This window comes from Panthera onca, chromosome C1 (assembly GCF_046562875.1).
Source record: "Panthera onca isolate mPanOnc1 chromosome C1, mPanOnc1 haplotype 2, whole genome shotgun sequence".
NCBI classification, from domain to species: Eukaryota; Metazoa; Chordata; class Mammalia; order Carnivora; family Felidae; genus Panthera; species Panthera onca.
In genome coordinates this window covers 43,707,239-43,722,600 of record NC_138346.1, presented here as the reverse complement: position 1 = coordinate 43,722,600, position 15,362 = coordinate 43,707,239, and the positions used below count along the sequence as shown (strand labels likewise).

Below are 15,362 nucleotides of genomic sequence, written 5' to 3'. Positions count from 1 at the left end.
TTTAAAATGGGTGACACTCTTTTGCTCATTTGGAACTGGTAACAATTCTGAGTTTTCTTAAAACCATAACTCATGCCCCCTAAGGTTTTAGAATTATACAACAATTTATTGTATTCTTACTAAAATCCTACAATATTGTAAAGGCCCATGCTTTACTGGAGCATGCGATTTTGCTATTTATCAAAAGGAGCTTTCTCATTATATTATCCTGACTCTTTTAATGCCGTCTTTAAATTCCAAATATTTTTGTAGCCATAGCTTAGTAGTTAATTTCCAACTGTAAGAACTGTCCCAGGAAAGCATTAAATCAATACTGCTTTTGAGAGAAAACTTCCAAAAATCACATGTAAGCCAGAATGAGTAGCATTTCACGTTCATTAGAAAATAAATTGTTTTATTTTTATTTTTTTAACGTTTATTCATCTGTTTTGAGAGAGAGTGCAAGTGGGGGAGGGGCAGAGAGAGAGGGTGAGAGAATGCCATGGAATCCAACGTGGGGCTCGATCCCACGAACCCTGCGCTCATGACCTGAGCTAAAATCAAGAGTCGGATGCTCAACCAAAAGAGCCACCCAGGCGCTCCTGAAAATAAATTATTTTAAACAATATCCTATCTCCTATGTTTATGTGCGCTTCAAAAATTACTCCTTTATGACATGATATGGTAACTGTACTTTAGCTGTGGTGGTGGGGAGGCAGGAAGTAGGTCAGATTAGCAGAAATAAGACTGGCATCAGTTGATCTTCAAGGCTGAGTGAAAATAACTTGGAGTTCTTTTCCTGCTCTCTCTACTGTTGTGTATGTTTGAAATTTTCCATGACAAAAAAATTATATTACTCCCATTGCTAGGCTGGGTAGTCTCATCACAAACAAACAAATAAAACAAAAAAGCTGTTGGCATTTATTCTCAAAAAGAGTATTTCTCTGAGTACGTCATTTGTTAAAAACTCTGTAAGCATCCTCATACAGCAAGCTTCTCGCTTCCTGGACATGAATTAAGAGTTGAGTTCAAGTCCAGTTCTATAACTGCCTTGCCTGGCAAATCATTGGCACTTAATAAAAGCTTATGACTGAAGGAATGTTCCCTGTTACCTGTAATGTCTTGGGTCGGGCACTTCACCTTTGCAGACCAGTTTTTCTCTTGTAAAATAAACGAGGAGGTTTTTATATAGGAGTCATAAAAGCTTTTTGTTCGGATTTATTTCTAGCAGCAGAACCCGGTATAAAAAAACAACACGTACTCAACGCATACACGCATTGTGCACACGTGCACACAGACACACACAGACACAGAGATATACACACCGAGCTGCTGCGGATGAAGCGGGGGTTGGAACCCAAGGCTTGGCTCTTAGCCTCCTCTTCTTCCAAATTCCTCTTTGCTCCCCTCCACCTCTTTGCCCCAGCATGCAGAATGCCCCAGGGACCCTTGAATCACAGCTTGAAACCATTAAACAAGCTACAGCCCCAACTGGTGCTGTCAGGTCTGTTCTTAGGTTTCCTCTTGGAGGGCTTATTCTGGGGCGCTTTGTCTTTTTTGTTGTTGTGTGTTTAGAAACAAATCTGTTGCATGATTCATTAAAAAAATAATATAAAGAGTGACAGAAAGAAAACAGCTGCTTTTCTCCCCCCACTCCCAGAATGCCATGCAGATTGTGGGTTTTATGGATCACGAAGCTGAGTCTGTCCTGGAGGTGGTGGCAGCCGTGTTGAAACTGGGGAACATCGAGTTCAAGCCCGAATCTCGAGTGAACGGTTTAGATGAAAGCAAAATCAAAGATAAAAATGGTAAGTCAGCGGAGAGTCAACCTTATATAGCAAACTTGCTTTTGAGCATCTGCCCACTTCTTAATCTAGAAAGAAAACTTCTGTTCACTGGAAAACTTCACTGGAAAATGCTTTCCAGCGAAACTGAACAGAAGCATAATTAGAGCTGAGTTTTAAGTCTTCTGAGTTCTACATTTTATACTATTTGATTTGAATGTGCTTTAGGAAGAACATCCTAAGCCCTGACAAGGATTTTTAGCAGCACATGTGTAGTCACTTTTTGTGTCCGTCCCCCAACAGAGTTAAAAGAAATTTGTGAGTTGACCGGCATTGATCAATCAGTTCTAGAACGAGCTTTCAGTTTCCGAACGGTTGAGGCCAAGCAGGAGAAGGTTTCAACTACACTGAACGTGGCTCAGGTGGGTGAAACATCGTGGCCAGAAAGTGAGTTTTTAAAAAGTCTGTGATAGTTTTTACATAAGTGGACACAAAAATTTCATTTTGCAGGTTGTTATCTTAACTGTCCATACTGTATTGCAGACATCATTCTAAGCACTGGGAGCACAGCAGTAAACTAAACAGATAAGGATCCCTGCCCTCGCAGAGGTTAAAATTTTGGTAGGAGGAGTGGCCATAGCTAGTAGGCCTCGTATATAAATGAATTTATACGGCAAGCTAGCAGCAGACAAGGAGAAAAACGAGAGCAGAGTAAGGGAGACCCACTGTGCTGGGGCAGGGAAGTTGCATCTGAGTGAGCTGGGAAATGATACCACTGGCATGATCTGCCTTGTATTTCAAAGGGTCATTCTGGCTGCAATGTGGAGAGCAGAGTGCAGGGGGAGAATGGGTAAAAGCAAGGTGTCTTAGTTGGGCTACTATAACAGACTACCATAGTCTAGGTGGCTTAAACAAACAAAAAGAACCATTTATTCCTCAAAGTTCTGGAGGCTGGGAGTCTGAGATCAGGGGACCAGCATGGTTGCATTCTTGGTGAGGGCCATCTTCCTGGTTGACAGATGGCCACTTTCTTGCTGTATCCTCTTCATAGGGCAAGGGGTGGGGGAGGGGACGGTGTGCTCTGGTGTCCTCGTCCCCCTATAAGGACCCCAGTTCCATCATGGGAGCTCTGCCCTCATGACCTCATCTAAATCTATCTCCTAAGGCTCCCACCTTCACATACCATCACATTGGGGATTAGGGCTTCAACATATGGATTTGGGGCTGGGAGGTGATACAGACGTTCCGTTCATGGCACCAGGAAGCTGCAAGGAATTGTGTGCTAACCTAGAATTGATGGTGTTTGAACCAGGTGGTAGCAGTAGAGTGAGAAGCGGTTACACCTGGGTACATTTTGATGCTGTTAGCTTAAGATGTGGCATGAGAGAAAGAGAAGAGTCAAGGATGGCTCCCAACATGTTTCACTCAAGCAACTGGAAAAGTAGGATTGCCATTCACTAATTTGGAGAACACAGTGGGAGAAGCCAGTTTGGAGAGGCCAGATTGGCTTTCCTGCCTTCCTTTTCGTATACTGTCCATCTGAAGACAATGAAATCTTTCTAAGACTCAAGTCTGATTTGCTTACTTCTTCTGTCCTTTGGTTCAAGTTCAGTGGATGGATGAATGGATGGATGCACGTGTGGATGTTACACCAAGGAAGCTTCTGAAGCCCCTTTCAATGTAAAGCCTTTGTTCTACAGCTTAGACATTTTCCCACCCGTCTGTGCTGATCTGCACTGGAATTCAATGACTGATTCGGCACTTTTGGCCTACTTTATTCTCAGCCTATAGTCCAACTGTATTCTCCTCCTCTTTGTAAGTGGCCTTAAGCATCTGTAAGGCAGTAGGTGGATTTAGTCTTTCTCTTTGCCTCTCTGAACTGGTCTTTGCTACTAACCCAAGGATGCCTATGTGTCTGTAGCTTTCAGTGTTGATTTCGTATTTCAGGTGAGGTGCTTTGACTATGAAAAATACTATAACTTCGGTTATATGTAAATTTGATTTGTAACGATCCTCTTCTGGTTAGAACTGTTGTGTGTCCTTCTTCCTAAATTACTGCTTCTGCTGTCATGTCTGTCCAGGTCAGTCTCACTCATGCAAAGTCAGGTGGTGAGTCACTGACTTAATCAAGAAAAATTCGTTGAGAGCCTGCTCAGCACAGGCCCCCATGTAGACCATTAGCAGGGACATAAGGGATGAAGGAAGACGCCATGGAGAAGATAATTTCTGAGCCAGCCTTGAAGGATTTAGATGAATAAAGAATGGGCAGTAGGAGGTTTCAAAAAGAAAACTGAGAAAAGCCAAGTTTGGAGTCCACATCAGGGGGAGGGGTGGTCTAGCTTGGCCGTAGCTTTAGACACGCGAAGGGGATTCAGAGCAACGTGGCTGGGAAGGTTCAGTGTGGAGGTGGTTCTCAAACTTTAAAACTTGAGTGTACCTCAGTGCCACCTGAAGGGTTTGTCCAACACGATTTGCAGGCTGTGCCCCTAGGCTGCTGTATTCAGTAGGCCTGAGGTAGGAGTGAAGAATTTGCATGTCTAACAAGTTCAGTGCTGCTGCTGCCGGTGGTCCAGGGACCACATTTTGAGAACCACTGTACTAAGGTCACGCTGAGTTTAGACGTTTTCAATAGGCAGAGTGGGGATCGTTAAGTAAAAAGTATTGCGATGAGAAAATGCCTCCTGTTTAAGAAGGTCCTTTAAGAATATCCACATGTACGTGGGTATATATGGAATATATATGTGGGTAAATGTTGGTCTGTTTTTACTGTGTGTTTTACTCTCGCTTTTTAATCATCCTCTCTGGAAACCGGGCCCAGGTGCGTCTTACTTTATAAGCTTGAGTCACCTTACATCACTGGGTTAAACTTTTCCACATTGTTTTAACCTTTAGCATAAAAGAATTTGGCTTGAGGTCCTCGATTTTTCAGTTCCTTATTCAAGTTCTTTTTTTTTTTTTTTTTTTTTTTTTTTAATGTAGGGTTTAGGTTTCTACCAGTCTTACTGCCTAAAAGGTTTTGATTCCAGCAAGAACTAATTTGTTTTATTAATGTTTCCTCATAGCTTCAGTTCTTGGACCCCATCATCATCCGTATTGCCCCATTCCTCATTTTGCCCAAGGCATTTAGATCTTTCCTCAGATACAGTGACTCATGATGAAATGATAGGAACTCAAGACAGAGTTGTAGTTCAGCTTTTGCCACATCCTCTCTCCTTGGCTTCCAAGCCCTCAGTAATCTGACCCTGCACCCTTTCTTTATCTCAGTTTATTCCCTGCTACTTCTATAAATGCCATGCTTATTTTTACCCAGTGCCTTCGCTCTTCCTTATCCCTTCCCCACATGGCGTGGCTAATTCTTCCTGCCTGTCTGAATGGTCCATCTAATTACCCCTCATCCAGGAAGATCACATAGTCCCCCTCTTCTCCCTTCTGGGAATTCGTTTTTCCCCTGCTGTTGGACACTCGTTCTCTGATTGTTTCACTCATGGATTTGGTCTCCACCACTCCACTGTAAGCTGCTACAGGGTAGGCCCCCCCATGGCCATGCATCTCTTGTGTTTCCACCTGGGCCACACCTAATACCAGTCATCGCTGAAGCACATTTCACTTGGGATTTTTTCAGTGCGCTTCAATGCCGCTGTAGAAGTGCAGTCTCTTCATGTTGTGCTTAGAATCTGAGATGGTGAATCCATGCTGTCAGTGTCGTCCTTCATTTCTGTACACCTTGTTAGTGATCCTTAAATGAGAATAAACATTCCTTCCCGTACTGTGGAGGATGTTATTATGGAGATTCGGTGGCATGAATCAGACTCTAGAAATCAGGGCTGGCAGATTGGCAGCCCCTGGTACCAGATATAGCTCAATAGGCATATTTTATTTGATGAAAGGGTAGTTTTGTTGTCTTGTTGTTCTGTTTTGTTTTGTGTGCTTGCTTTTTAAATTTTGAATTTGAGTGCCTTTAATGTGGAATGCGTCTACAGATCATACTATTTCCCATTCATTTCTGTCATGTAGTCCCTGGAAACATTTGAGTTTGAGACTTCTGGAATAAGTATTTGTTCGAAAGAAATAAAGAAGATGAACATGGGCTGTGAATACATTTTAAAAAATATAAAGGAGTTTGCCAGAATGAGTTGTCACTATTAGTTCGGTTGCATATTGAAATGGTGGTTTGTTGGAATCAGCACATAGCTAAAAAAAACTGGATGCCATTATGATGACATTTCTGTTTATAAATAGGTAATGTTTTGAGGTTATGCGGTGTTTTGAGATAACTAGAATTTACGAAAAGAAAGGGGAAAGGATTAAGAAAGAATTCTATAGGCTCACAGGTGGGATAGGAAAAGGATACTTCAGAAATCGTAATATAAATACATGTATAGGCTTACTCTGTGCCAGGTGCTGTTCTAGGCACTTATATGGCCTATGTGAAGAAAGTAAAAGCTAGAAGGAGGGTAGAGAAAAGGCATTCATCTAAACCCAGGCTTCTTTCCCCATTTCAGCATATATATGCATTTAATGCAGTGGAATCATTAACCACTGTTCCCCTCCAAGATGACATTGTGTGCTTGGGTTTTATTTTTTTTGTGCCAATTTATTGATGGATTTTCTAGGGAGAGGTTCAGGATTAGCATGGAAGTGTCAGATGAACTGGAAAGGTACTCTAAAGCTACGATTTGTTGCCAACGAAGGGCCTATGTTATTAAAGCTGTTACACTTCATTTAGAAAGAAATGTGGGAAAAGAATTTCTGTATAATCTAATAAGTTGTGTTCTTTATAACATAAAAATGTAAAGCTTTAATAGTAATGCTCAAATTTTTGCTTATAAGCAGTGAAATGCATGCATGTGGCCAGAGTGTTAAACACAGCAGCAAACTGGAGCGACTAGGTGGCTCACTCAGTTGAGCATTCAACTCTTTTTTTTTTATGTTTATTTATTTTTGAAAGAGGGAGAGAGAGCACAGGAGAGGGGCAGAGAGAGGGGGAGAGAGAGAATCCCAAGCAGGCTCTGCACTGTGAGTGCAGAGCCCAACTCAGGGCTTGATCTCATGAACTGTGAGATCGTGACCTGAGCCAGAATCAAGAGAAGCATCTGACTCTTGATTTCAGCTCAGGTCATGATATCAGGGTTGTGGGATCAAGCCCCAGTCGGGCTCCGTGCTGAGTGTGGAGCCTACTTAAGGTTCTCTCCCTTTGTCCCTTTCCTCCACTCATGCTCTTGCTTGCTCTCTCGCTCTCTTTGTAAAACAAAACAAAACAAAACAAAACAAAACAAAACAAAACAAAACAAAACCCAAAATCCCAGCAGCAGACCATCTTGCTTTCCTCCCCGGAAGCTGCTGGCGCTCGGGCCTCCCCAAGAGCACTGCATCACATTGTTGGTGTGCACTAGCTAAATGCTCGTGGCACCCGATATGTGCAGGGACTCTTAGGTGCTTCCTGGCAAGGCTGACTTTCTCCAGGGTGTGCCTTCTAAGTCAGGGGTGGAGAGACTATGTCCTCTGCCTCTTCTTTGGCAAGTAGCTCTGAAGAGCTTCAAATAAATGAATAAGCAAATAAAACCATTTATTTGTATTATATAGTATATTGCCCACAGTGTATCGTGACTCTAGCCTCTAGATGTTATGGAATATCTTTTTTAAAATGTTCGGAAGGGGTGCACCTGGGTGGGTCAGTAGGTTAAGCATCCGACTTTGGCTCAGGACATGATCTTGCGGTTCATGGGTTTGAGCCCCGCAGTAGGCTCTATGCTGACAGTGCAGAGTCTGCTTGGGATTTTCTTTCTCTCTTTCTGTCTCTGCCCTTCCCCTGTTCGTGTTCTATGTCTCTCTCTCTCTCTCTCTCTCTCTCTCTCTCTCTCTTTCTCTTTCTCTCTTTCTCTCTTTCTCTTTCTCAAAAATAAATAAACATTAAAATTTTTTTTTAATGTTGAGAAAGTTGAATGAAGGAAAACATTTCTGAATCACATCAGTCAAAACCATTTTAATGTTTTTCCGTTGAGTTTCCTTTCCTACGTGTAGGGGTTAAAAAGATATAGTCACTGTATTAAATAGACAGATTTTTATTTTCACAAAACCTAAGCATTTTCCATTTTATTACCTAATGTTCCTAATGATCATTCTGTGATAACTGTGTAACTTCCCTTTCAGTAGGCTTTCATTTATTTTTCTTACTATTCCCCCTGTTGTTGGACTTCTAAAGTGCCTCTGATTTTTCTCTGTTCTGTAATACAGAGATGAGTATCTTTATGGAGAAAGTGCTTGCAATATTTAGAATTAGTTTCCTGGGATGCAAAAAAGTATAATGATTGAGGATAAATAATTTGCTCAATTCTCTTAACGGTTTAATTGTTCATCCAGAGTATAGTAAAAACTGGCTCTGAAAATAACTTGAAATACAAGAACTTTAAATATTTAAAAAATACCTTTATTATTTTATTGAAATTAAGCATTGTGACAATCGTGGGTATTGAGTTTTTCTTGTCTTTTCTTTTCTTTTTCAATAGGCATATTATGCCCGTGATGCTCTGGCTAAAAACCTCTATAGCAGGTTATTTTCATGGTTGGTAAATCGAATCAATGAAAGCATTAAGGTACTGAATCTCTGCAACCAGATAAATCAGCTGTAATAGATGTGTTCAGATTATAAACGTTAAGTTAAAGATATTTTAATTTTATAATCAGATAAGACTGTTCCTTGAAAATAATTTGCCTTGCATAGAATTGAAGTTTGTCAGGACTCTGTTTTGTTTTGCATAGATGTTTTTGTGAGAAATCTCACCTGTCAGTGGCCTCATGGGTTTTGCAGAGTTAACTCTGAGAGTCTGCATCCCAGGTCCTGGTCACGGCTCATCTAACTAGTTGTACACACTTGGCTGAAAAGGTCACTTGACCTCTCAACCTACTGATATGTTTGTCAATAAAATGAGGGTATTGGAGTATTGGGAGTTTGAAAGGCCCGACCTATTGTAAGATTCAGTGATTGTTTATTATAATTAGGCATCACTAATGCCTTCTTTAAATAAGTCATCTATCATTAAAATTTCTGGAAAATTCTATATCAATATCCTATGTCATAGATTAAAAAACAACAACTAAATTATAGTTATTCTAGTTGTGAAACACAGTTAACTTGTAACATAGTGTTATATTTCAGGCCTAAATTCAACTCATTATTTTAAAACTTTTTTTAAGGCACAGACAAAAGTGAGAAAGAAGGTCATGGGTGTTTTGGACATTTATGGTTTTGAAATTTTTGAGGTAAGCTTTTTTCTGTTCTTTGTATTGTTTCTATTCATGCATAATAGTTGGAAATTAAATCATATATTCTATAGACAGCATTTAATATATAGTTAATATAACTTTGAATCTACAAAAAACCTCTGTGCTGATGTAACAAAACGTGTGTGTGTGTGTGTGTGTGTGTGTGTGTGTGTGTATTATATGTGTGTGTGTTTAAGTGCTGAGAGCCAGCATTTTGGAGACAATGCTGTTTAGGAAGAACTTCTTGTATCAGTATTTGACTTTTGTAATTGCAGATTCAAAATTCTTACTGGGCAATTTCCAACAAGGTTTATGGACGTTGTGCCTGTAGTCATTCAGTCATTTGTAGGAAAGTGAGACAGGATGATGCCATGAAAAAGCCAGGGACGGGAGAGCCAGATGCCAGTCTGGCCTGGCCAGTGCTGGCATTTCATCCTGATGGGCTCAGGCTCAGGGTCTGGATTGGGTGATTTGTTGGGTCTCATCCAACATCAATCTTACAGTGTGAGTTCTGTTGCAAAGATTGAAAGAATTTCTGGTAAACTTCATAATGAATTTTTTAAAAAGACTGCATGCTTATTACAAATTAAATATTTAAAAATTATATACTTATATTGGAATTTCCTATTTATCCTTTTGCTTTGACATTTAGAAGGTGTTTTAAGAATTTTTGTTTCGCTTTGCTTTATTTTTTTGTTTTTTTTGTTTTTTTGTTTTTTGCTCCTTTCCCCATTGTAAGGATCTTTTAAAACTCTTACTCTTATTTCTCGGGAGTGGTATTTTAGTTTGGTTCAGGAAAATAACAAGTAGATCAGGCTCCTCCTCTCTTCATTCTCCCCATAAGTAATGATTTGTGAATTCCTTTAAATAACCAGGCCCTGCCCAGAATGACCACCAAAAGTGTTTATGTGTTCCAAATTATCAGGTTCACAGAACAGAAAAAAAAAACATCAGCCCCCTCCCTGCAGCTAAGCCAGGACTTTCCAACAAATATCTTTTTCTTACATTTATTTTTGTAATAAATTTTTGTAAATCAAGATCCCTGCTTGATTTTGTAAATCAAGATCCCTGCTTGATCATGTTCTGTATTTAGTAGCCAGGGGTAAATCATTCTTGAGGGCTGACTGTATGCAAGCATTGCGGGAAGTGTTACATATATTGTCTGATTTAATTTTCACAAACACTTCATGAAATAGTTACTACTATTCCTGTTTTACAGGTGAGTAGGTGAGGCTCTGAAGGTCAAGTCACTATGCTGGAGTTACATGGCTACAAAATGGCAGACTCAGGACCTAAATCCTAGGCCCCCTTCATAAATAATAAAAAACCTCTGATAGGGCCTTTTTGTTACTTTTCTCCCCAAACTCACAGGGTCCCCAGTACCTGGAAATAAAGGAGAAAACCCAAACATGATAAGTTTCTCAATCCCTATTTCTGTACCATTGTTCTCATTCCAAACTGACCAGCATGGGGAACACCCCTGGAGTTCTTCTGCGTGCTGGGGGCCAAGCGTGGGACACCTGTGCTGTGTCCTGCCTGCTGCCCCCTGTCCTGCCGACCATTGAAAACTGTTCTTCAGCACAATGTCCACTTGTATTGATGCCTCTTTAGCAGACTACGCAAAAGAAAGTTTCTGGTCTCGTGGCAATAGGGAAGAATTTGAGGTTTGTGTGTGAGGAGAACTGCTTGAGTATACTCAGAACTCGTGGTGATGAAATTAGTTTCTTTCTAGCAAGTCCTCAGGTTACTGTTACCAAAGGGCAGCCTGTCAAAATCATTGTTTATAGTTGGCAGGGAAAATGATTTCTTACCTAGCACACTGCTGATCTATATTTAGATGGTTTCATGAACAGGACAAAAGTAGAGATCTTACTAGAAAGTTAGAAGGAAACACACACACACACACACACACACACACACACACACACACACACACATTTAATGATGTATCTAAAATCAAAGAAACTGGTTTTATTTTATTTTTATGTTGCCATAAGAAGATTTATTGATCTATTAGGCCAGGTGCCTAATGTCATGTCACAATACATGAAAACTTTTTTTAATAGGATAATGGGGTCATGAGGGGACATCAGCTTGTCTTCACATTCTGGTCTGTCCTAAGATCTAATCAGCCATGTGGTAAGTGACCACACAGCACTCAGGGAGCTGAGTTATACCCCATGAGCAGTTTAACCATGCCTAAGTGAGGAAGTCATTTGTCATTATTTATTTACTGCCTAATAGGAATCATATTCCTGCGGTAAACAAGACAGCTGTTCCTTCCCTGCATGGAGCCTACAGTGATATTAGCCAACCCTAAGATGGAGGGTCTGTTCCTGGCTGAGGGCACATCCTATCTGGTAGGAAGGTCTAATCAAGAAACTAGGTTACTTTTTAAAAATGCGTTTGCTACAGATCTAATCCAAACAGAAGTTAGAGGGGCGCCTGGGTGGTTCATTCAGTTCAGCTTCGGACTCTTGGTTTCGGCTCAGGTCATGATCTTGTGGTTCGTGAGTTTGAGCCCCGTGTTGGGTTCCATTCTGTCAGTGTAGAGCCTGCTTGATACTCTCTCTCTTCTTCTCTTTCTGCCCTTCCCCTTCCCTCCCTCCCTTCCCCCCACCAAATAAATAAACTTAAAAACAACAACAACAACGAAGTTAGGTGTTCTGAGTGGACACAACCTGTAACTTGGGATGGGGTAAAACATCCTGTAGCAATGTGGGAATATTTTTTACTTAATGGCCAATTCAGGTTTCTCTCCAAGCCCATCTTTATGCCTGTGCTTCACTTCTGCAAGTTATATCCTGATTTTTCTCAACACTGTTACAACTATGGACTTCAGTTATGAAAATGCCTGCATTATATTTGAAAATGCCCTTCTTTCTTCTTCAGAAGAATGTTCCAGCTCAGTAGTTCCTAAACTTAGCAGCATATTGGAATCACTTGGGGAGCTTTACCCAAAAGCAAACAGGTTATATTTTTATTCTTTTTAAACAGAACTTTCGGGAGAGCCTGGGTGGCTCAGTTGGTTAAGCGTCCTGCTCTTGGTTTTGGCTCAGGTCATAGTCTCAGGGTTTGAGAGTGCAAGCTTGGGATTCTCTGTCTCCTCTCTCTGCCCCTCCCCCACTCGTGTTCTCTGTCTCTCTCTAAATACATAAACTTAAAAAATAATAAATAGAACTTATGGCACGGCATAAGGAATATAGTCGCCAATATGGTAATGGCATCCTATGGTATATGTGCTGCCGAAGCGAGCACTAATGGCATCCTATGGTATATGTGCTGCCGAAGCGAGCACTAATGGCATCCTATGGTGACAGACGGTAGCTACCCTGGTGGTGAAAATAGCACAAAGTATAGACTTTTCGAGTCACTATGTTGCACACCTGAAACTAATGTAATGTGTGTCAACTGTACTCAAAAAAACCAGAAATTTCAGTCAAGGCCAAATTAACCAGTCATGTCTACAGCAGATCTTATGATGGCCCTAAAATCATGAGAAGTTATTTTTCCTTCTCCATGCAATAGATGCTTTGATTTTTTTTCCGTTTCCTTGAGAGAATTAAGACTTGTCTTTCATCATAACTAATTGTTCTCTGCATTTTCCTGTGTAAACTTTCTCAGGTTAATCTTCCAAACATCTTGATTCTTAGTAATCTGCTTCATTATTTATTTTACAATTAAATTTATTTGGGGGAGCACAGAAGAGAGATTTGGGTGTGTGCTTTTAGATACTTTTACCTGCTCTTTGATACAGAATTAGAAATGGTTTTTTTGCTTGTGATTTATTCACATGCGCACCCCAGATGCCATCCCATAGTTTTCCTGGATTCTCAGCAAAATTAGAAAACATGGAAACATCAGGAAGTTCATACTGTTGAACATAAGGAAGCCAGATAATTAAGGACTTAAAAGTACCACAAGCTGAAATATAAGGGCTCAAGGTCTGACTTAGGGAGAAGTATTCAGAATCCTCATCAGTGCATAAATGAAGATTTCTGTGATACTGTCTACCCCAGCGAAAATAAACTGATAGAATATAATGAAAATTCTGCCTTTACTTTCCTTGAAATTGACTGCAAGAATTAAGGGTTCTGCCTTGTAGAACACCCTGGGCATCACTTTAAAAATTGGACAGTAAAGGTCCAGAGAAGAAAAAAATTTTAATGTCTCTAATTCTGCCTCATGACCCCATTGACAGTTCCCATGAAAACACTTTTCAGCTGAGCTGGTGGAAACCTTTCATCCATTTTGGTCCGTCTCTAAACGGAAGAGGGAAACTGATGCATTAAACCATGGGATGATGACACATGGATTTGACTGCAAAGCATTCCAGGGCCAGCTGTGTGAATAGCCCTGCCTTGCTGGCCGCATGTGATCTGATGTCAGTTTGGAAAACAGATTAGTGGAACACTGATACCAAAAAGAAGGGGAAGTGAGTTAAAATCCACAGAGAGGAAAAATCTAGCCAGGAATCCTTATTTAACGTCAGTCCGACTTTGTAAGGGAAGAGAGTTACGTAATCCAGACACTCCAATTCCACACAATCAAGTTTGGATGTTCTTATAGCTGATCTCTGAGAGACGTTCGTAGCATCACCATAAAAGAACAACAGCTATTCTTTTTAAAAAATTAAATTCAAGACTAAGTTGAGCCATCTGAATCGATTTAGCTTCTTGCTAAGTGCTTATCTGGGAAGTACTACAATTGGCAGGTAGTTTACTGGGAAAATTAATAAATTATTAGTGTGCCATAGGCCAAAACAGAACAGCAGGCTGGATATTTCACTTTTCATACAATGGAGCTAGTTTCGTGCAGGCAAAGGGCTAGTTGTTTTGAAGGGCTAGCTCTTTATTCATGTTGCCCTTTTGAGCCTCATATACATATATGAACCTCATATACATATATTGTATATGAACCATATACAGTAAAGATATGATAGGCTAGATGCAATGATTGTTCCAAATCAAATGACCTGATAGTTGGGTAAGAGTCAGTATAGCTTGGTAAGTGTGCCTCGTGGTTATGAGATTTGTTTTCTAAATTGTTTTTAGAAGAAAATTGATCCTGGTTATAGGCAATCCCTTCTGTTCCAGCTTTTTTCCTCTGATTTCATTCTCCGTGTGAATGAGAGAATCAATGAAATCCAAGAGAACTTGAAGAGGAAGGAGAAGATTTAAAGTACCCCTTAGAGTGAAAATGGAGGGAAATAATATGGTTCATAATAGTATGGACGTCATTACTCTTGCTTTAACCTTTTAAATCAACGCTTAAAGTATTTAAGAAGAGCACTATCATGCTGTTTTTCTTAAAACTTACCATGTTTGTGTACTGGGAAGAAAAATGTTACGTATTTAAAGAATACAAGACTGAAATGTCTCCCTGTCTTATAGTGTGTGAGATATCATTAGCCTCCTCTGTTGCCAAGAAAACACAAAGAAATTAATAACAGGCCAGTATTTTTGATCCATCTTTCAGAATCCTTCCAAGCAGAAAGTTCATAGTTGATACTTAAGAGCATAAACTAGTTGTGAACTTCATTGAGGGGTATGGTTTGCTGTTTCTTTGATGTTGAAAAGGTGGACTCAAACTCAGGAATTCTTGACAGAAACCCTAGACTTTAAAGTTTTGGTATATTACATACTTCTAAACCTACCAAGTTCTTCCTATCCCGGTATACTCTTGGTGACTACAGTGTAAACCAGTATCAAACGTAGACACCTTGCTGTTTACCTGTTTTTCCTAGAGCAGTCCAATGGGGGTGGGATGGTTCTGGGCTCCATTCAGGGAGATGGTATAATGGAAAATTCTGGATGTGCGTATTTGAAGATGTTCCCCAAAGTTTTAGTTTTCTCCCTTAGCATTTAGGGATAAATGTGACTTAGACAGTGGAGACACATTCCATGCATGGGGCATGGGTAGAAAACTGGAGACGGGAGGGGAGATGAGTCATTCAAGTTCCTGCCCACTTCCTCCTTAGGAGACTTTGATTCATGAGACTGACATGTGGGAGACAGCGCCCAGCTCAGGGATCTCTGGCCACCCACGGTTCTCGACACACAAAAAGCATCCAAATATCAAATTGCTTCGGGGCCTTTGTATTCATGTGATGGTTCCTAGATCCAGTTTAGCTGTTTTCTAAAGGGAAGAAGGACCCGAGTGGAAAACCCAGCGGTGTTTAGTGCCTGTGTACACGAAGTCACGTTCAGAGCCTGTGCAAGGTGCAGCTATAGGAACTGCTACCAGGCTGCTCCTTAATTTTTTTTTTTTTTTTTTTTTTTTTGCAAATTATAAACTTTTGCATGTTATTTTTAATGATTCGTGAAGTCCCATTTC

The 15,362-nt window shown here is 40.3% G+C and overlaps 1 protein-coding gene across 4 annotated transcripts in view; it reads left to right on the top strand.

Annotated features, from left to right (window-relative positions):
• The window catches only part of MYO1B (myosin IB), a 188,250-nt gene that overhangs the window by 127,425 nt on the left and 45,463 nt on the right, over window positions 1-15,362 (top strand). For all 4 annotated transcript variants that reach the window (XM_060622446.3, XM_060622449.3, XM_060622448.3 and 1 more), the window contains exons 10-13: window positions 1,640-1,787; window positions 2,067-2,185; window positions 8,270-8,356; window positions 8,958-9,023. In XM_060622446.3, the coding sequence (XP_060478429.1) occupies window positions 1,640-1,787; window positions 2,067-2,185; window positions 8,270-8,356; window positions 8,958-9,023 (420 nt within the window). The remainder of the gene's footprint in view (window positions 1-1,639; window positions 1,788-2,066; window positions 2,186-8,269; window positions 8,357-8,957; window positions 9,024-15,362) is intronic.